The sequence below is a fragment of the Nothobranchius furzeri genome, chromosome 2 (genome assembly GCF_043380555.1).
Source record: "Nothobranchius furzeri strain GRZ-AD chromosome 2, NfurGRZ-RIMD1, whole genome shotgun sequence".
Lineage (NCBI taxonomy): Eukaryota > Metazoa > Chordata > Actinopteri > Cyprinodontiformes > Nothobranchiidae > Nothobranchius > Nothobranchius furzeri.
Window position 1 is genome coordinate 79,915,216 of NC_091742.1, and position 23,122 is coordinate 79,938,337.

Here is a 23,122-nt window from a genome sequence, read left to right on the forward strand (position 1 = left end):
TATGAAACAAAACCCAAATAAACTAAAAAATTTTAATTACAAATAGAAAACACCTGCAAAGGGTTCCTGAGCCTTTAAATGGTCTCTCTATCTAGTTGAATGACTGAAATAAGTTTGACTTTGCACCAGATTCTAATTTTTCCAGTTTCACTTGTTTGTATAATTGGGAGTTTTTATCAGCATTTCTACTCATAATGTAGTAAAAACACATAAATAATAATCCTTCAAAATGACAGTAGAACAGGCACAAAAGTGATCTAGGACTTAAATGTACTAACTTTTAACACCAGAGCAGGCATGGCATATTCTGAGAATGATCAGGAACACTAACTGGTTCCAGTTGGATGACTGGAGGATGATGGGAAGATAAAAGATCATGGCGAGGAAATAATGATCTGACGAACAGGTGAGTGGACCTTCCTTACATGGGAAGTCCTGCTGTCACGTTAAGAAGGGGATGCTGCACACCCACAGATTCAGGCCTGCTGCAGCGAATCTGTTGATCTCGGGCCTGATCACAACTTCCTCGTTCCTCGCTGCCCCTGATGCACTTAAGCATCCGCCCCTTAGCTGATGACAGCTTCAACACACCTCGCTGCTTAATGATAGTAATGCATGTGATGTTTAGACAGTGACTCGTCTCAGAAACGTATAATTCCCCGACAGAATTGTTTAGAAAATCATCAGAAAAGTTTCAGAGTGTTTCTGTTTTAACTTAAACTTCTGTTTTCAACTTTAAGACATGTTGTCTGTGATCAGAGTAGTGAGAACACGGAGCGTTCTCCCAGCGGCAGCCAGGTGCCTCTCGTTTGTCTGACTACTTTCATAAACTACTGTTAGGGCACAGAATTATTCTGTCTGGTGCTTTCAGCGCTGCACAGATGTTATGTAAATGTTAAAAATATAGCTTACCGCAACTTTCGTCAAGTTTCCCGTGCCACCGGGCAGCCGCAGCAGAGACGATCTCTGAAAAATTTCCGCGACACGGACTCCGTTGTTGTCTGGAAGTTTTTTTTCCAAGTTAAGAAAAGAGGCGGACGTGTTTCCTAAATCTTGCATCAGTCCAAGCAAGGCAACTTCTTTCTGTTTTTATTCTGTTTTAGTAGCCATTAGCACTGTGCATTGTTGTGTGCATCAATGATATTCAGTCTACGAGGAAATCGTGCAATGACAAAGGTTCCGCCGTGCTTGAAATGCAAGCTGCGATTAAATGCGCAAATTTTTTTTAACTCGTTATTTTGTTCTAATTATTTAATCGTAATTAACGCGTTAAAGTCCCGGCCCTAATATATATATATATATATATATATATATATATATATATATATATATATATATATACACCTTCTCATTCAATATGTTTTCTTTATTTTCATGACCATTTACAAAGGGGCCAATAAGTGCTAAACACCTCTGGGAACTTCTTCAAGACAGTTGGAAAACCATTTCAGGTGACTCCCTCTTGAAGATCATCAAGAGAATGCCAAGAGTGTGCAAAGCAGTAATCAGAGCAAAGGGTGACTATTTTGAAGAAAATAGAATATAAAACATATTTTCAGTTATTTCATCGTTTTGGTTAAGTACATAACTCCACATGTATTCATTCATAGTTTTAATGCCTTCAGTTAGAATCGCCCAATGCAAATGGTCATGAAAATAAAGAAAACACGTTGAATGAGAAGCTTTGTCCAAACACGAGATTTTTTTAAATTCACATTAATCTACATTTTGTTTTGTCTTTTATCCTGTCCAGAACTTCCACAGAATCATGTCTGGGAAAACAAGATGGCTCTGACTGACCAGCGGCTCTCTAAACAGAAATGGACCTCCAGTTTAGACCAGAAGGAACCAGAACCTCCACTGATGAAAGAGGAACAACAAGAACTCCTTATCCATCAGCATGAAGGGCAGTTTCTTCTGAAGCAGGAAGTTGTTACCTTCATGGAGCCTTCTCCTTCTGAAGAAACAGACTGTCATGAACCAGAACCAAACAAGAAGCAACTCTTGTGTCAGAGTACTACAGAAGCTGAGAACCAAGATCAGTGTGGATGCAGGAAAGAAAACTCAGAATCAAACAGCAATGAAGAACTGACACGTAATAAAATATGCCAATCCAAAGATCACAGAGACAGTGTAGATGATAAAAAACAAAAAAGGCACAAGAGGGCTCACACAGGTAAGAAGCCATATTCATGTAAAACTTGTGGTAAATGTTTTAGTTACAGTGGTCACTTGACTACACACATGAGAATTCACACAGGTGAGAAGCCATATTCATGTAAAACTTGTGGTAAATGTTTTAGTGACAGTAGTTCCTTGACTACACACATGAGAATTCACACAGGTGAGAAGCCATATTCATGTAAAACTTGTGGTAAATGTTTTAGTGTCAGTGGTCACTTGACTACACACATGAGAACTCACACAGGTAAGAAGCCATATCCATGTAAAACTTGTGGTAAATGTTTTAGTGACAGTAGTACCTTGACTACACACATGAGAACTCACACAGGTGAGAAGCCATATCCATGTAAAATTTGTGGTAAATGTTTTAGTGTCAGAGGTAACTTGACTAAACACATGAGAACTCACACAGGTGAGAAGCCATATCCATGTAAAAGTTGTAGTAAATGTTTCTCACAGAGTGCTGCTTTGATTTATCACATGAGAATTCACACAGGTGAGAAGCCATATCCATGTAAAACTTGTGGTAAATGTTTTAGTGGCAGTAGTTCCTTGACTACACACATGAGATCTCACACAGGTGAGAAGCCATATTCATGTAAAAGTTGTAGTAAATGTTTCTCACAGAGTGCTGCTTTGATTTATCACATGAGAATTCACACAGGTGAGAAGCCATATCCATGTAAAACTTGTGGTAAATGTTTTAGTGGCAGTAGTTCCTTGACTACACACATGAGAACTCACACAGGTGAGAAGCCATATCCATGTAAAACTTGTGGTAAATGTTTTAGTGGCAGTAGTTCCTTGACTACACACATGAGAACTCACACAGGTGAGAAGCCATATCCATGTAAAACTTGTGGTAAATGTTTTAGTGGCAGTAGTTCCTTGACTACACACATGAGAACTCACATTAGGGCTGCACGATATTAGGAAAACCTGCGATATTCTATAACAGTGCTTAATATTGCGATATCGATATTACTCACGATAAATGAACAAATACTAAAGTATGCAGTGTTGATGTCGTCTGGTGTGTGACGACTGCTCTGGGTTTAAAGCAAACAAAAACTAATGCATGAATTCCATTACAATATAACATTTTTAGTGCAAAAATATGCAGCTGCAGCTGCACCTGCTACTGTATTAGCAGCAAAACAACAAACTGCATGCATGCAGTTTCTCAGTGGCTTTAAAACATCACCACCACCATAAAACTTTTTCTGATGCTCCAAATACAGAAAACCATCCCTTACCAGGGATTTTGAGTAAATAAAAAAAAAGTCAGAAAATAAGTTTAAATGTTAAATAATAGTTAACATCACTTAAATGCAACAGCAAATTCTCTCATTGCTACTGAACATTTTCTCCACTTATGTGGTTATGATATAAGGCTGTTGCTGCAATTGGAAAGTGAACTGTGCTGGGCCAAACTAGAAGAATATTAAGATTTTCTGAGGGAAAGAGAAATCAATTGTCTACCTTTCAGAAGAGGAACTGGCAAAAAACTACATGGAAAAAATGTGAAAACGTTTTTAACCCCAAATTGAACAAGTTTACCTAGATCTTAAAAAGCAGCTCAGATGATGAAACTGCAACTATGATTCTGATAACAAGCTAACAAACTGAACTTGCTCCTCTAAGATAACCGGCTAGCAGAGCTTCTGACTGACAGTTTATGTGCAGCAGCAAATCAACAATCCTGATTAACAAGGTTATAAAAGCTCATAAATGAAAAATCACTTTGATGTGTGGGGGAACTTTTCCAGGCCCTCTTTAGCAGGATGGGACTGGGAGGAGAGTGCTGTAGCCTTTTAGCTGGAAGCTAACCAGAGCCACCACCCGGTGGAACACTAGCAACATGGAGGTGGGTTTGTTCACCGGCACGTGTCTGAGTCAGCCCGGTAAAAATGATTAACGACGGACTCGCGTTCACGTTTGAAAGCAGCGCTGTTTCCAGAAACCTCAGCACAAAGTGCGTTCGTTGCTCTGAACCAGCATGACGAACAAGGGAACGGCGCCGCTAATGTTCGGGTGTTGCTTTCCAAAAGGGTCTACGTAGGGGGCGGGCGTATTACGTTAACGGACCCATCTGATTGGCTGCATATCAGAAGGGCTACATTTGATTGGTCAAATAATACTTCCGCGTAAAAAACAGAGCTGGTTTACAAAAAGTTGATGTATGACACGGATGGAAATGTTTGAACCAAACATTTATCGCCGTTTTTGACGTGCTTTGCGATGGGCCTATCGCACGTCCTGTTATCGCGATGACGATAATTTTTCGATATATTGTGCAGCCCTAAATCACATTATATCATTGAATTGCTAAAGCCTCATACTCCAACCCGAGCCCTCAGGTCCACAAACTAGAACCTTCTAGAAGTTCCAAAGACCAATTATAGAAGTCCAGGTGATGGCTCCTTCCAGACTGTTGCACCCTGACATTGGAGTGGTCCTCCTTTTAGCCTTGACAGTCTGGACACTTAAAAAAAAAAACAGCTGAAGACCCTTTCATTTAAAGCTGCTATATCTAAGTATTGTATTTTCTTATAAAATACCATTAAACAAAGGAAAGATGATTACAAATTTGAGTTAAAAATATGTGACTTAGATTTTTATTTCTGTTTTAAGATCACTATGATTTTATGACTTAATGATTTGTTTTGATCTATGTGAAACACCATGTGATTTTCTGTCTGTGATGAGTGCTATATAAATAAAATGTACATACATGTGAAAAGCCATATCTAGGGATGCTCCGATCAAGTTTTATGCTTCCAATCACGAATTCAAAGAATGTTGATTACTGATACCGATCACACAGCTTGGCCAAAAATTTCCTGTGAAGTTATGAGTTCTACAGATATGATCTGGGCATAAAGGAACAATAACATCCACTAAAATGGCCTATATTAATTAGAAAGAAAAGGAAACAATTTTATATCGCACCTCTCAAGATAAAAATCAGAGGCGCTTGACAAAAACAAAACATTTTAAATATAAAAAAGATTTTGAAAAAATTCTAAAAATTGTGATTAAAAATGTAAGGAAAGGGAATGCGAAAACGAAGAGGAAAGAGAGAAATCGGTGGATCCCGGGCAGAATAAGGAGGGTGATGATGAAGGTAACATCAAAGCCAGCCTGAACTGGTGAGATTTCAGCTGCTTTTTATAGGAGACCACTGAGTCCAATGATCTCAGGCTCAGGGGGAGAGAGTTCCCGAGCCTGGTGCTCTGCACAACCAGGCTTTGGTCAATGGACCTCAGGGACATGCTGCGGGTGTAGTAGGGCTGGGCGATATGGACCAAAACTTATATCTCGATATCTTTAAGCTGAATTCCGATATAAGATATACAGTTGTGGTCAGAAGTTTACATACACTTGTAAAAAATATAATATAATGGCTCTACTGAGTGTCCTGTTATTTCTAAAACTCTGATTTTTCTCTGATAGAGTGATTGGAACAGATACTTCTTTGTCACAAAAAACATTCATGAAGTTCGGTTCTTTAATGTCTTTATTATGGGTTAACAGAGAAAAGTGATCACATTTGCTGGGTCACAAATATACATACAGCAGTGCTAATATTTGGTTACATGTCCCTTAGCCATTTTCACTTCAATTAGGCGCTTTTGGTAGCCATCCACAAGCTTCTGGCAAGCTTCTGGTTGAATCTTTGACCACTCCTCTTGACAGAATTGGTGAAGTTCAGTTAAATTTGATGGCTCTCTGACATGGACTTGTTTCTTCAGCACTGTCCACATGTTTTCAATGGGGTTTAAGTCAGGACTTTGGGAAGGCCATTCTAAAACCCTTATTCTAGCCTGATTTAGCCATTCCTTTAACACTTTTGATGTGTGTTTGGGGTCATTGTCCTGTTGGAACACCCAACTGCGCCCAAGACCCAACCTTCGTGCTGATGATTTTAGGTTATGTTGAAGAATGTGAAGGTAATCCTCCTTCTTCATTATCCCATTTACTCTCTGTTAAGCACCAGTTCCATTGGCAGCAAAACAGCCCCACAGCATAATATTCCCACCACCATGCTTGACTGTAGGCATGGTGTTCTTGGGGTTAAAGGCCTCACCTTTTCTCCTCCAAACATATTGCTGGGCATTGTGGCCAAAAAGCTCGATTTTCGTTTCGTCTGACCACAGAACTTTCCTCCAGAAGGTCTTATCTTTGTCCATGTGATCAGCAGCAAACTTCAGTCGAGCCTTAAGGTGCCGCTTTTGGAGCAAGGGCTTCCCTTCTTGCACGGCAGCCTCTCAGTCCATGGAGATGCAAAACACGTTTGACTGTGGACAATGACACCTGTGTTCCAGCAGCTTCTAATTCTTGGCAGATCTGCTTTTTGGTGATTCTTGGTTCACTCTTTACCCTCCTGACCAATTTTCTCTCAGCAGCATGTGATAGCTTGCGTTTTCTTCCTGATCTTGGCAGTGATGAAACAGTGCCATGCACCTTATACTTACAAACAATTGTTTGCACTGTTGCTCTTGGGACCTGCAGCTGCTTTGAAATGGCCCCAAGTGACTTTCCTGACTTGTTCAAGTCAATAATTCACTTTTTCAGATCCATGCTGAGCTCCTTTGACTTTCCCATTGTAGCGTTTGTGGGCGTTTGTATCCAATGAGCCCTATTTACCTGACCTAAGAGAAGTCACCAGCTGTAGTCACTCATAATCACTCACAAGAAGTTAAGAGGCCATGCTATGAAGCTCAGTTCACTGACACGTTTCTAAGTCACCAAAATTGCTAGTTCATGTTGCTGTATGTATATTTGTGACCCAGCAAATGTGATCACTTTTCTCTGTTAACCCATAATAAAGACATTAAAGAACCAAACTTCATGAATGTTTTTTGTGACAAAGAAGTATCTGTTCCAATCACTCTATCAGAGAAAAATCAGAGTTTTAGAAATAACGGGACACTCAGTAGAGCCATTATATTATATTTTTTACAAGTGTATGTAAACTTTTGACCACAACTGTATATCTCGATATTTTTCCTCCTGTAAACTGTTGACAAGTTAACTCACTTCAAGCTCTTGAGAAATTATATACATAAATCAGTAGGTTAAATTCATAAAAATGTATTGATTCTTGTCAAACTTTAAAGAGCAAGTAACGTCTAAATTAACTTTTTTTTGCTGATGAACTGTATAAATGAGTGTCTAATAGTGTTTTAAATGTGTGCATTCTTTATTTTAGCCTTTTGGTGCATTTTCTTTAAAAATTAAAAATTCTGTCTAAAAACCACAGTAATGCGCCACCTTCAGCTGAAAACATAGAATTTGAGTCATTTTGAGAAAATTTTAGCCAATGGCTAAAGAGTAAAGTACTACGTAAACCAGTAGAGTACTACGTAGCAGCTCCGTGCCAAAGTTATAAAAGCAACGAGCGTCTCGGCCACGCCCTGTGGCAAGTGGGAGTTGGATTTGCAAGTGAGTGTAGGAGGTCAGCGGTAGTTCAGCATTAGCATATAGCATTAGCATATCCTAGTCTTAGCATATCTTTTAGTGTTATAAATACTCATTTAGTGTTAGATTTGGCTGTTTGATATTGTAGTTTAGTTAGTGTTTGGCTGTTAGTGTAATTGGGAAAGTATTTCGGGTTTAGTGCTCCATATCGTCTTAGTATTGGTGAGTAGGTGTAGTGTAGTATGGTTGCGGTGACTCTGTGGGCATTTTACCCGCGATTCTGCACGTCTCTGTTTGAAGAGGGAGGCTGCCCACCGTGGCTCTTCCGCGATTTAGATGCAGCCCACCGACTCTGCTCCCCCACCACGGCGGGCTCCAGTCTGAGGTGAGTAAGCTAAATAAACGTTTTAACATCTTCTAAAGACAATTCCCTTCCTAAATGCAAAGTTTGAGAGACGTGGTTCACTTCCTTTAGCTAGTCAGTCGGCAATTCTGCAACAGTGGATCTAACTGACGCAGCACTTGACAGACAGCATTACAGCGTGAAATCCAGCTTGTGAACAGGTTCTGTGAGGAATTCTGTTCAGGAGGTCGCATTTCAGGCTCTCCACATCATGTGTGACTGACTTTTACATTATAATGATCACACACTAGGAATGTTATAAAGCGCCTATATGGGACAGTTTCTTTTGTATATTATCTGACTTTATAAACTCTCAACAACAATGTGCTTATATATTTTTTTCAGGCTAAATCTACCCAAGACACTGGCTGTCAGACTGATTTAGCTGCAAGAATGCACTTGTCCAGGCTGACGTGAAACCTTCCCTGTAGCAAAGGTGAATTATTTTTAATAATCTTCTATGCAAACATTTTATTATTACCTTCTAGTTTTAATTTGTTTTACAGATTATTGTTACACGTGATTTTATGCTCTTTTAAACATTTATAAATGTGCTGCTTCTTTGTTTTTACATAGCCAGCCAGAATGGAGTTCACAGCCGCAGTGTGTCTGGTGACCCACAGGGACCATGATGAAAATTCATCTTCCAGAAGGTCCCAGAGCGTCCAGACCCCCTGAAAAGACCAAGGTGTGAGGTGTCTGCTGTTGATTCCAGCTTCCACCTCAGTGACGGTGCAAGCTCAGTGAACTGTTCAAGGTAAAAAAAAAAATTAAAACATTTCAGAATTTTTAAGATATTCTTCGTCTTCGTCTTCGTCTTCCTCCGCTTATCCGGGTCCGGGTCGCGGGGGCAGCATCCCAATTAGGGAGCTCCAGGCCGTCCTCTCCCCGGCCTTGTCCACCAGCTCCTCCGGCAGGACCCCAAGGCGTTCCCGGACCAGATTGGAGATGTAACCTCTCCAACGTGTCCTGGGTCGACCCGGGGGCCTTCTGCCGGCAGGACATGCCCGAAACACCTCCCCGGGGAGGCGTCCAGGAGGCATCCTGACCAGATGCCCAAACCACCTCAACTGGCTCCTTTCGATCCGGAGGAGCAGCGGTTCTACTCCGAGTCCCTCCCGAATGTCCGAGCTCCTCACCCTATCTCTAAGGCTGAGCCCGGCCACCCTACGGAGGAAACTCATTTCGGCCGCTTGTATCCGCGATCTCGTTCTTTCGGTCATTACCCAAAGCTCATGACCATAGGTGAGGATTGGGACGTAGATCGACCGGTAAATCGAGAGCCTAGCTTTCTGGCTCAGCTCCCTCTTCCCCACGACAGATCGGCTCAGCGTCCGCATCACTGCAGACGCCGAACCAATCCGCCTGTCGATCTCCCGATCCCTCCTACCCTCACTCGTGAACAAGACCCCGTAGGACCTCTCCCCCGACCCGGAGGTGGCAAGCCACCCTTTTCCGGTCGAGAACCATGATCTCAGATTTGGAGGTGCTGATCCTCATCCCAGCCGCTTCACATTCGGCCGCGAACCTACCCAGCAAGAGCTGAAGGTCAGAGCTGGATGAAGCTAGGAGGACCACATCATCCGCAAAAAGCAGAGACGAGATTCTCCTGCCACCAAACTCGACACACTCCACACCACGGCTGCGTCTATAAATTCTGTCCATAAAAGTGATGAACAGAACCGGTGACAAAGGGCAGCCCTGGCGGAGTCCAACCCTCACTGGGAACAGGTCCGACTTACTACCGGCTATGCGGACCAAACTCACGCTCCTCTGGTAAAGGGACTGAATGGCCCTTAACAGAAAGCCACCCACCCCATACTCCTGGAGCGTCCCCCACAGGGTGCCCCTGGGGACACGGTCATAAGCCTTCTCCAAATCCACAAAGCACATGTGGATTGGTTGGGCAAACTCCCATGCCCCCTCCATCACCCTTGCAAGGGTATAGAGCTGGTCCACAGTTCCACGGCCAGGACGAAAACCACATTGCTCCTCCTCTATCTGAGATTCAACTATCGATCGGACCCTCCTCTCCAGTACCTTGGCGTAGACCTTTCCAGGGAGGCTGAGGAGTGTGATCCCCCTATAGTTGGAACACACCCTCAGGTCACCCTTCTTAAAGATGGGGGCCACCACCCCGGTCTGCCACTCCCTAGGAACTGCCCCCGATGACCACGCAATGTTGTAGAGACGTGTCAACCATGACAGCCCTACAACATCCATAGCCTTGAGATACCCAGGACGAACCTCATCCGCCCCCGGGGCTCCGCCGCTGTGTAGTTGTTTGACTACCTCAGCAACTTCTGCCCCCGAGATTGGACAGTCCATCCCCAGGCCTTGCAGCTCTGGTTCCTCCTCGGAATGCACATTGGTGGGATTGAGGAGCTCCTCAAAGTATTCCTTCCACCGTCCGACTATAGCCTCAGTTGACGTCAGCAGCTCCCCATCCCCACTGTAAACAGTGTGAGCGAGTTGCTGCCTTCCTCTCCTGAGGCGCCGGACAGTTTGCCAGAACCTCTTTGGAGCCGATCGATAGTCTTTCTCCATGGCCTCACCAAACTCCTCCCACGCCCGAGATTTTGCCTCGGCAACTGCCACTGCTGCACCCCGCTTGGCTATCCGGTACCTGTCTGCTGCCTCCGGAGACCCACAGACCAGCCACGCCCTGTAGGCCTCCTTCTTCAGCCTGACGGCTCCCCGAACCTCTAGTGTCCACCAGCGGGTACGGGGGTTGCCACCACGACTGGCACCGGCCACCTTACGACCACAGCTAGCAACAGCCGCCTCGACAATCGCAAAGTGGAACAAGGCCCACTCGGACTCAATGTCCCCTACTGCTCTCGGGACGTGGTCAAAGCTCTGCCGGAGGTGGGAGTTGAAGACCGTCTTGTTGAAGACCGGAGGTGGGAGTTGAAGAACGCCTGGCAGAAGAACCGACAGGTTCTTCTGCCAAGCGTTCCCAGCAGACCCTCACTATGCGTTTGGGTCTGCCAGGTCTACGCGGCATGTTCTGATCCAACTCACCACCAGGTGGTGATCAGTTGACAGCTCCGCCCCTCTCTTCACTCGGGTGTCCAAAACATACGGCCGCAGGTCAGATGATACGACTACAAAATCTATCATCGACCTGTGACCTAGGCTGCCCTGGTACCAAGTGTACCGGTGGGCATCCTTATGTTCGAACATGGTGTTCGTTATGGCCAAACTGCGGCTTGCATAGAAGTCCAATAACAAAACACCGCTCAAGTTCAGATTAGGTGGGCCGTTCCTCCCAATCACACCCCTCCAGGTCAAGCTGTCATTGCCCACGTGAGCATTGAAGTCCCCCAGCAGGACAATGGAGTCCCCTGATGGAGCACTATCTAGCACTCGTCCCAGGGACTCCAAAAAGGGTGGGTACTCTGAACTGATATTTGGCCCATAAGCACAAACAACAGTCAGGACCCGTTCCCCGACCCGAAGGCGCAAGGAAGCTACCCTCTTGTCCCCCGGGGTAAACCCCAACACACAGGCAGAGAGTCTCGGGGCTAACAAAAAGCCAACCCCAGCCCTCCGCCTCTCACCCGGAGCAACTCCAGCAAAGTAGAGTGTCCAACCCCTCTCCAGGTCTCGGGTTCCAGAGCCAATGCAATGTGTCGAGGTGAGTCCGACTATATCTAGCCGGTACCGCTCAACCTCTGCCACAAGCTCCGGCTCCTTCCCCGCCAGCGAGGTGACGTTCCATGTCCCAAAAACTAGTTTTCTTGTCCAGGGATTGGACCGCCAAGGCTCCCGCCTTGGTCTGCCACCCGATTCGCATTGCACCGGACCCTTCATGTTCCTCCTGCGGGTGGTGGGTCCACAGTTGGACGAGCCCATGTATCCGGTTCGGGCTGGGCCCGGCCGGGCCCCATGGGCGAAAGCCCGGCCACCAGGCGCTCGCTCACGGGCCCCAACCCCAGGCCTGGCTCCAGGGTGGGACCCCGGTAACCCTCCGGGCCGGGTACTCCGACTCTTTGTTTTAACCGCCATGAAAGATCCTTCGAATTTTTTAAGATATTAACAATTAAATAAGTATGTGATTACATCATGACGGAGGCTACTGATTCTGCCCCCGTGACACTTGGTGGTGACGTGTGAGCTGATTCACCTGGAAAACAACTTTTACATTAAATATTTTGTTTTTGCTATCAAAAGTAACCTGCATTATTGCAGGACACTCAGCAAAATATGGACTCTACACCATGAGGCAGGCACACGTTAATAACTCTATAAGAGCACATAAGGTGAGCAACACCACATATTGTACACTGTCCTGAATTTGTTTTCTTTCTGCATCTCATTAGCCTGGCTGATCACCTGATAACTCCTGTCATCTGGTCGTGACAGCATGAGGATGTCCTCACACACCTGTAACCTATCAGCTCATCTGGCAGAATAGAGAGAGAAGAGACAACACCACATCTCCTGTTCCTGTAAAGCCTTCAGCCATCCTTTGATGACTGAGAACCTCCATCAGCTGTCTCCTGTCTGCCTACAATTATAATAAATATTGTGTTTGACAAGTTTTTTTGTGCTGCCAAATATCTCATATAGATTCCAGTTTTGATATTTTAATGGATATTTATAAATTACATTAATTGAATTATCACAATGCATGTTTAACTAGCTCTATTGTGATGAATTAAACTAGCACCTCACTGTTAAAAGCTCGTTTTAATTTCAAGCATGTTTAAGTATTTATGGACATGAACAAAAACAGGAAATATATAAATTGAGATTTATTTAATTAATATAACAAATAAGGAGGAAAGAGTCATTGAAAGGCACATTCTTCTGGAAGCTCCTGATCCTGATGGCACCAGCAGAGGAGACCACCTGCAGACACCAGAGACCAGCTGCAGACACCAGAGGACCTAGAACCAAGAGAGCAGCTGTTATCAGTAAATAAATAAATCAGGGCAGTTTTAGTGAGCTGAACACATTACAGAATAATTTTCTCATGGGGTATTTTCATAACTTTATGCAGCAGACTGTAACTTGAGCCCAGAGCTACCGGAGAGCTGCTATCCAGCACGTTTCAGTGGATTTTCCTGCTTTAACAGGTTAGATTAGCTGTTAAGCAGCTCAGCTATTTGTTGCTGATTAAAACCAGGTGTGCTGAAGCAGATAAACCTCTAAAACATGCTGAATACTAGCTCTCCAGGGCCGTGGAGACAAACCTTGCAGCTAATCCAATGCTATGGCTAACGGCTACTTACGTTCAGAGGTGGTTTTGTTGGGTCGGTTCTGGGAGTTACAGGCAACTCACAAGCTCACAACAATAAGGCTCAGGTCCGCTTGTCTCCTCCAAATAGACTTGGTCCCTTTCTTCTCGAGTGTCTGGGTAAGGAGGGGGAGAAACATCCTCCACTTGTAATAACTGCATAGAGTGAAGGGAGCTAGCATCGTCTAGTTAGCCGTCGTCTTCGTCACTGCCGCGGCTCCGCCCTCTCGGTCTTCCAGGCAACGCCTACTAATGTTGCATTTTTTAAAATTGATACGTGGGTAGAGAAGGACTCCGAGGCTCAATTGACCCGCTCTTTAACCTTAGTGCCTATTCTCTGACACACACACACACACACACACACACACACACACACACACACACACACACACACACACACAGTTGAGGGCTAGAGATGTATCAAATGTCCCACAGGCACTTTTTTATTATATATTTATAATTAATGTGAAATTATTTAAATTTCATCTAGAGGTGGCCCATATTGTATAGGTCTTGTCCAGAGGAAAAAAATCCATCATGTTAAGCTAAATGTACGATGATGTAATTGCATCTACTGAAGATCACATGGGTCATGCACCATGGAGTTATTAGTTGTTAGAAAAACTAGTTATTAACTAGTTGTTAGTTATTAGTTAGCAGTGTTGGCTCATATCAGCGATTATACTGTAATGATTCAGAGTCTCTGGTTGCTCTTTTATGAGTGTTATTTTCGGGCTACTGTCGCCGTAACCCACACCTTACAAACTCAACTTTTTCATCAGAATCACTTGTAACGGAGTATTTACTAGCATAGTGAACCAGAGCGGAAAAAAACGGAACCGGAACAACATTTCTCACCCATTGAGTTCGCCTTCAAAATAAAACGGTAACCCTATAGTTTACTATTCAAACCCTTTGAAATATGTTTCAGGTTATTTGGCCACTCCGGCTTTCCGTAGCAGTTTCCTCATTACACAGGGGAGGGAGGGGTTTGGCTCGTCTCTCCGCACAAGCAGGATGGAAAACAGAACTCTGTTGGCATTGAACGTCCACAAATAATTAAAAACCAGGACACCAAATGCAAAGTTTAGAGCAGCACATTTACCCAGAGGCTCTCAGACTGAGCAAACTTGTGAGAATACACGTAATAGCCGCTTAGAGACGGAGCAACATGTCGCTAGCATAGCGGCTAATCGCTAGCATAGCAATTTGGCCAGTTATATCGATATAAAGATATAAAGTCATCTTATATCTTGTTTAAAAATTATACCGATATTTAAAGAATATCGATATATCGCCCAGCCCTAGGGTGTAGGGACTGAGAAGAGAGAAGATCACCAATGTATGATGGAGCTTGTCCATGTAAGGCCCTAAAACGTTGGTTACGTATTGTAACCCCAGATTCTATGAGTCTAGTCGCAGCCCTTAAGCGAGCTTCTATTGGAAGGGTGATCTCAGCATCAGCCAATCATGAAGAGCTTAAATGTACACCCACCACGTGGGCACCCCTTGTGGGTTATATAAGTGGAGCGACTCCACTGTTCGCCTCCGATGACTCTTAGTCCTAACAGAACCAGTGGGGCCAAGTGGCTTAAGGGCTGCGACTAGACTCATAGAATCTGGGGTTACAATACGTAACCAACATTCTATTTCGTCTAGTCTTAGCCCTTAAGCGAGCTGCTATTGGAATAATGCGCAGCTGGATGGGTTTACGCCACACTGGTAAGCTCAACCAATGGACACACCCAACATGTCTCCTTTTAGTGGGGGTAGCTCAGCCTCAGCCCAGGGCTTAAAAGGCTGAGGCAGCCAGAGAGAAGAGTGGGGCCCCCACTAAAAAATATCATCCACAAGAGGATGAAATTCATTCAAGCAGGGCTGACGAGGTGCCATAATGCTTTCACTCAGCCTGCTGAGGTCCAAGCACTGAACAAGTGATGGATCCTGAAGACACATCTCGTAAATAATAACGAGTAAAGGAACAGGGTGAAGCCCATGAAGCAGCCTGACAAATGACTGCCATTGACACACCACTGTGGGGCGCCACAGAAGAGGAAATCCCTCTGGCTGAGTGAGCCCTGAGTGTCTCAGGAGGATCCAGCCCCGATGATGTGTAAGCGAGTGAAACGGCGTCACATAGCCTGAGTCAAAGGCGCTGGGCCAACAGCACTTGCCCAAGGGAAGACTCCCTGTAGTGCATAAACAGGCTTTGTGAGCGGCGAATCCCTGAAGTGCGTGACACATATCATGCAAGCGCGCGCACCGGGCAGAGAAGAGGGGAAGCTGCCTCCTCCTCAGAATTATGGGGAGGAGGAAAAAGTCCAGCCAATGAAATTGACCTGGATTTGAAGGAAGTATTAATGTTTTTTGGGCACAAAGGCTGGGTTGGGGCAGAAAACAGCAGACCCGCCATCTTCCCGGATCCTGAGGCATGCGGGAGCCACTGAGAGGGCGGTTTGGTCGCTCACTCTCTTGACTAATGCCAGTGCCAGCAGCAAGGCAGTTGTAAGTGACAGGAACTTGAGTGAGACCTGGTCCAAGGGTTCAAATGGGGCTTCAGATAAGCCACGCAGAACCACCGTTAGATCCCACTGGGGAATTAGCGGGCGGGACACAGGTCTGTTCCTTCTGACACCTTTTAGAAAACGTTTTGTGAGGGGATGATTGAAAACAGATCTATCACCAAAACCCTGGTGACAGGATGAGATAGCTGCAGCATATGTTTTAATAGTGCTGAATGCGAGGCCCCTGTCCGTCCGTATCTGTAGAAACGATAGGACATCCACCAGCTGGCAGGAGAGCGCTTGAACATTCCGCTCTGCGCCCCAGTTCTAGAAAGCTGCCCATTTAGCAGCGTAAGATGCAACGGTAGAGGGCGCCCGCGCACTCTGAATCGTGGTGACCACACCATGCGGCAGCCCAGAAACCCTGAGCGTGACCGCTCAGCGGCCAGACCCACAGCCGATGGCCTATTTCCGGAGGATGTTTGATTATCCCATCCGCCTGGGGAGAGGCGTCCTCCCTTCGCGGGAGTCTCCACGGGGAGCCGGACAGTAGCGCTTGCAGGTCCAGAAACCATGACGCGGACATGCGTCTGGGAGCCAAATTACCGAGAGCTGTTCTGACCGAACTCGGTCCAGGAGACGGGGAATCAGAGGGACTGGTGGAAACGCATAAAGGAGTGCTCGAGGCCCGGGCCGGTGTGAGAAGGCGTCCGCTCCGATCGGGGGGTGGTCCCGGAGACTCAGGGAAAACCACAGGCGACACTGAGCGTTTTCGCGAGCCGTGAACAAATCCACAGACGGTTCCCTGAACCTTATCCAGATCTGTGATATCAGTGCGGGATGCAGACGATAGTCGGAGTCGCGGGGGCCCCTTCTCGACAGGATGTCTGCCGCTACATTCAGGATCCCCGGAATGTAGGTGGCACAGCAGGTGGACATGTGCCCAACACAGTAAATATGTGGCTATGTGCAATAGAGGGGGGGATCGAACTCCCCCTTGGCGATTTATGTAGGCTGCCGCCACCTGCCTGTCTGTGTGAACTTCGACATGACGGCCATCGAGATGGGCAGCGAAGTGTCTGAACACATTCCTCACTGTCATAAGCTCCAACACATTTATGTGCTCGTGCGTGTGGGAGGGCCAGCGATCTGCCGCGTATGGGACAAGCACGTGCCCTCCACCCCAGACAGTGACGCATCCGTAAACACAGATACGTGTGACGCAGGACGTCCGATGGGAATCCCGTGTGAGATGATGCAGGGATTCCCCCAGTGAGCGAGGTCCCCGCCCACTGAGTGGGGAACCCTCAACATACGTCTCTTCTGACGCATCGGGTGTACCCAGAGGCGGATGAACCAACTTGCAGGCGCCTCGAGTGCAACAACCCCAGCAGCACCACCGAGTGGGCTGCAGCCATCATGCCCAGAAGTCTCATGACCAACAGGACTCTCACGATCTTGCGGGGTTGCATGCGGGAGATCACCGTGGTGAGATCTGCCGCTCTCACCGGCGACGAACGTGCTCTCATTAGGGAGGCGTTCAGCTCCACCCTGAGAAACATAATCGACTGGGATAGAAGAATGGAGTTCTTCCCCCAGTTTATAGAAAACCCCAGGGTTGACAGCTGCTCTGTTAAATTCCTGGTTTGCTCTGACGCCCCGCCCTCAGACCGGGCGCATCGGAGCAGATTGTCCCGGTAAAATAAAACCCTCGTTCCCGCCGTGCGCAGTGGCTGCAGCGCGGTCTCCAGACATTTGGAGAAAGTGCGCTGGGCTAGCGAGTAGCCGAAGGGAGGCATTCGTGCGCGCGTTCCGACAGCGGACATGTGCTCGAGGTCACGTGAGCAATGTCTGAGGATTGGTTTCGCGCCCTTACCACCTTCGCTCGTACCAGAGAACTGGGAGCGACCCATGGAGGGCTGTGCTCGAAAGGGCGAGTGTGAAACAGCTGGAAGAGGCTGATCCGCACTACAGTGCATGGAGTCCAAGGATGAAGGACGAGTGGGAGATGGGCCCGTGCACGGGAACAACAAAGTGCCAGCGGATGGAGACGCGCAATATGCGCGCTTTGCGCGTGGTCGCGACAGCGCCATGACATCCCGTCCCACCCAACGTTGTGGGGGAAGCGGGATGAGTCGGGCCTGGCAGTAGGCTGGGGGTGGTGCGCAAATGGAGCGCACCCTTACAGCTAACCGTATAACATGACCGAGTCCGACTGTGTGAACATGCAGATGTGCTGCAGTGCTTGGTGCGGGGAACATCATGTGTGAGGATTCGGCAGAAGGTTCTGCAGAGGACTGTAGGATTGTGCTCTCGATGTGACATTTTTTGGGTTTTATTTCAAAACCAAATCATTCACAGAGTTAACATTGCAGCCATAAGCACACACATTCCCCCCAACGAGTCGTTTTCGTGGTCGTTTTCGGCGAGGTTCCTGTGACTGAGAATGCCAAGGCTGTCTCCTTCGGAACCGTTGGCCGCCAACTCCCTGGTACCGCCTCAGCGGGAGGCCGGCTCCGCGGGGCGGGTCGTGCAGCTGGGCTCATGAAGTTTCCGCGCCGTTCGTCCCATCCTCTGGGGGAACGGCCGGACTGCGAGGCTGACCGAGAGTGGACCAGGTCTCGCACCGTGGCTGAAAGTTCAGCCGTTGAGCCCTCTAGATGACGCTCGTAAGATGGGGAGAACGTCAGAGGTGATGTGGCCTTCCAGCATCTCCCTGTGCAGGTGTTCAGGAATGGAGGGCAGGGCCTTGAGCCACAAGGCCGCTGGATAAGGGTCTGCCAGGCAGCAATGCGAGCAAAACCGGTGAGTACAGCAGCGCACAGATTGAGGATGGCATCAGCAGTTTTAGTAATGATGGTTTTTTGACTCGACAGGAGAGTCAAGCTCCTCCACCATTTTGGAAACGCCAAAGGCGAGAAGGCGATGTTATTTCCTGCAGCGCCGGTCTGGAAGGCGCACTGGTGTGCGCGATCGGCGAGCCGCCTCAGCAGCTGGTCGTGCTTAGCGGGAAATGCTCGCGGTCCAGTGAGGTGGTTCTTGACGCCACACAGCGAGGCCAAGTCCGGCTCCAGTGGGGGAACGGATGGCCAGCCCAGGTCGGAGAAGCCCTCGACCTTGGTAATGGGCGCATATGTGGAAATTGGCGCCTCGAGCCTGGCAGGCTCGGAGAAGGCGGCGGACCAGCAGCTCATGGCAGCGGGGAAGCGCGGCCAGACGGGTTCTGGACGGCGCGTCTGTGTTGCCCCGAAAATTCCCGCCAATTCATCTGCCTCAGGGGAGCCGGTTCTGGAACGGCTAGCCGCTTGCGGGTCGCAGCCGCGGAGATGATGGCGGGCAGCTCCTGGAGCAGTGTTCCAACTGCTAGCAGGGAGGAGCGAGAAGCCACTGGGGCAGAAGGACCCGCTGAGCGAGGCTCGTCGACCTCCGTGTTGTACAGGAGGGAATAATGGCTGCGGCAGCCAGCCTCGTCGTGCTCCTCGCGAGGCTCGTCGACCTCCGTGTTGTACAGGAGGGAATAATGGCTGCGGCAGCCAGCCTCGTCGTGCTCCTCACGAGGCTCGTCGACCTCCGTGTTGTACAGGAGGGAATAATGGCTGCGGCAGCCAGCCTCGTCGTGCTCCTCACGAGGCTCGTCGACCTCCGTGTTGTACAGGAGGGAAAAAGGGCTATGGCAGCCAGCCTCGTGGTCGACCTCCGTGTTGAACAGGAGGGAATAATGGCTGCGGCAGCCAGCCTCGTCGTGCTCCTCACGAGGCTTCTCGACCTCCGTGTTGTACAGGAGGGAAAAAGGGCTATGGCAGCCAGCCTCGTGGTCGACCTCCATGTTGTAAAGGAGGGAAGAAGGGCTATGGCAGCCAGCTTCGTCGTACTCCTCGCTGTCGATGACATCGTCCAGTCGGTAGGAGCCAGCCGGCTCTTGGCCGACGTTGAAGAACCGTAACGCCTTGTCCAGCGAGTACGTGCCAGCCACCAGAATTTCCTCGTCGGTGGAGGGGGTGAAGTACTCAACCCGGCGGACCTTTTCAGCCACGGGCAGAGCGGTACAAAATGGGCACGAGGCCTGGGGGTCAAGGCCAGGCCAGCGTGGTGAGCCCCGAGACAGACCTCACACTTGGCGTGCAGGTCGCCGCTGGAGATGAAGCCCGTCTGGCAGGCCGGGCAGGTCCTGGCGTCGCTGGACATGGTCGGTGAGTAGATGTTTCTTGTATAACTGCTCTTAAAGGAAGCTCTTAAGCTTGGCGTGAAGAGAAAAAGGAGGCGAACAGTGGAGTCGCTCCACTTATATAACCCACAAGGGGTGCCCACGTGGTGGGCGTACATTTAAGCTCTTCATGATTGACTGATGCTGAGATCACCCTTCCAATAGCAGCTCACTTAAGGGCTAAGACTAGACGAAATAGAACCAGAACCAGGATACTAAATTGAATTTGACTGGCAGTCAGACATGTTAGATAAAAACATATTTTTAAACATTTTTAAGAGATAAAAAGACTTGCAACACAATAATTGTGTTTGTTTCTGTATGTTCCCCAAATACGTCAAGAAACTAAAGTCTTCTGATTAAACATTCAAAGGCCAATCAGATTGATATTTCATATTTACATGGAATTATCACATCTTATTGATCAGTTCATATGTATGTAGCCAATCCTTAATGCAACAGTGTTACTACCTTCTCAGATGTACCTAGGTTTGGTGCAGGTTGTGTTTTTTGTTCCTCCCAAGCCCCCACAATGCGTTCAAAAATTGAAGCAAACCCGGAAGTGAAATAAATTGCAGTTCCACCCTCATCCGTTGGGGGCTGGTGTCAGAAGCGAGCAAATCCTCATTGACTCCCATGTTAAAAATACCAATTTCACAGCAGAAATAAACATGTTTACAGCCTGGTACCAAAACATGTTTTTGGTTTAAATTATCTAGTTTACACTCATGACAACTCTGAGGGGGGTGAACGTTTTTCTCACTCTTCTGTTTAAATGTATTAAATGCCTAAAATTCTGTATAAATAATGAGCATCAGACCTACGTGACCACCGCCTCAGGCCCACGTGACCACAGAGCTAGCTCCGTGGAAAGGCCTCAGTAGAGCCTCGGTCTCACCTGAAAACTGTTCTGCGATTTTTAGTCTCTGAAATTAGACCAGTAGTTGTAGCGTTTGTGCATTCTTTTTGGATATTATTTGTGTAATTGTTGGACAAAATGACTTGCTGTGGTATTAATTGCACTAATAGAGCGTCCAAGGAGTCTCCACTTCATTTTTTCCTGTAAGTAAAATTATATTTATGTATTTTAGGTCACTGTCACTTTTGCACTAGCTGAGCTTATCAGAAAACTACCATTTTAACGTGTACTGTTTAACCCTGAAATTTAGATGTAATATACGGTAAAATGATTAATAGGGTATATGTTGATGGGTAAAACCATGGTAAAACCCAGTGCATTTAACATAAAAATGGGTTGAAATTAGGGATGAGCCGGATACTCGTTTCAGACGAGTATCCGGTATGGATAAAGCATTTTTGACGAATACGAGCATGAAATGAGTAAACCTCGTAAATATCTGTAATCGTGCTTGTTGAATAAAGATTTTCGATTCCTCCAGACCTGTCTTATTATATAATAGCAGTTCTGGATTACATCTCAAATCTGTATGTTAGTGAAACCAGGCTTCAGGGTTCAGCAAGAGGTCTGTGTGTGGTGATTTGACTCCTGATGTCGTAAATAATGAGTATGTTTAACCTTGTATCGACTTTTATGGTGTAGCCCAGGATGTGATAAGAATTTCAGGGACACACGTCTGGAGATTGTTTATGTTTGACTTCCTTTGATCTGAGCTGAAGAAAGAAAGGAAGAAGAGAAGAACATCCCCCATCTGGCTGATCTGGGAGGAGACTCAAGGCCGAAGAATGCTTCCGAGGCAGGGGTTGCCATGGAGACGAAGGGGGGGGGGGGCAGGAGGAAAGTGTTGGGTGGAATAAAAAGAGTGGGGGCTCCGTTGGCTGGGGGCTTTTTGGGTGTTTGGGGAAGAGTTCGGAGGACAACTGTACCGGTTGAGTGTTTTGACCCGCTGCGTCGGGAAATCTGGAATATTTTTACTTCATCATATAAAATAAAACTTGTTCCTTCATAAGGAGCTTCAAAACGGAATCTCTTGCCTGGGGTCTCCAATCGTGTCGCGTAACAGCTGAAAGGTGAGGTGCTGGTTACTTCTAATCCCACTCCAAGAGGTTAACACTTAAGCTTAAAGTCTTTAACCTGGGCATAGCATAAGCTGCAGGTGACTGGGTTGTGGTTCAGTTATAACAAGAGTCTTCCTTTGTGCTGCTAAAATTATGTTGCCAGAGTCTAAATCTAGGCAAAGTTGATCGCTGATAAGCTTACAGTAGTGTAAAAGCTCAGACTGGATTCACGCTCACGCATAAATAGAAGTACAAGTCAACCCTGAGACGTAGTGTTTATTAAAGAGTCAGCTAGTTTGGGAGGATGACTTGTATCAGTGCTGAAGGAAAATCTTCATTGGGTAACTGACTGTCTTCACGCTCTGTGATTGGCCAGTCACGTAGAGCACCCGCCCCTCCCTACACACAAAACTCTCTAGCCGGCCGGGAGCGCAGTCCGTCTGGCTCATCCACGCACACACACAGACAGTAACGGATCTCGCTGTGATTGCTTCACTGTTGCTCATGTTTCTTCAGTTTTCCCTAGGTTTTCTTCAGCTCGCCTCTTTTTCGGTTGAATATTTAAAGTTACTTTTTTCGTAACTTACATGGTGCATTTGACAAGACAGAGCTGACGTTCTGCATCAGTCACTCACTACCTCCGCTCTGGTCGGGTTTTTTAAATTTTTTTTTAACTCCATCTCTCTCCCTCTCACCCTCTCTCTCTCTCAGACACACACACACACCTTAATCAACATTGTTTTGTTTAACTTTGTGTGGGGCAAAATGCCAAGAACGTTAAGAAAAAAATCTGTTTAAATCAAATTCTAATAAAAAAATATACATAAAGTTGTCTGGTTCTAGCATTTCATATTTCCTAGTTCCTACTGCATGAGTTCAGATGTATTAATCCATGCACTCAAATATTAATGTTCTGATTTTATTGAAACACTTGTTCTGTAATAGTTTCTTTACTATTATGATCAAAAATATTTAATCTCAATTCTGAGGCTGCTCTGTAAATAGTTTTCAAATAAACAATACACATATCAACTTCTGATCATTCCATATCAATTTCAGACTTAAAATAATATATTGATGTGAACCACGCCCACTTCCGGGTTATGCCACGCCCATTCTGAGGACAGATACAGATAATTTAGTTGGTTGAACAGATACAGATAGTGGTGTACTCGCTCATC

At 46.6% G+C, this 23,122-nt stretch overlaps 1 protein-coding gene across 3 annotated transcripts in view; it reads left to right on the top strand.

Annotated features, from left to right (window-relative positions):
• The window catches only part of LOC129165487 (zinc finger protein ZFP2-like), a 155,502-nt gene that overhangs the window by 36,045 nt on the left and 96,335 nt on the right, over positions 1–23,122 (top strand). For 2 of the 3 annotated variants that reach the window (XM_070548040.1, XM_070548038.1), the window contains exon 2: positions 1,754–2,176. In XM_070548040.1, coding sequence (XP_070404141.1) covers positions 1,754–2,176 — 423 coding nt within the window. Of the gene's footprint in view, positions 1–1,753; positions 4,932–23,122 lie in introns of those variants that run through there. The other variant, XM_070548039.1, reaches the window with a different exon arrangement.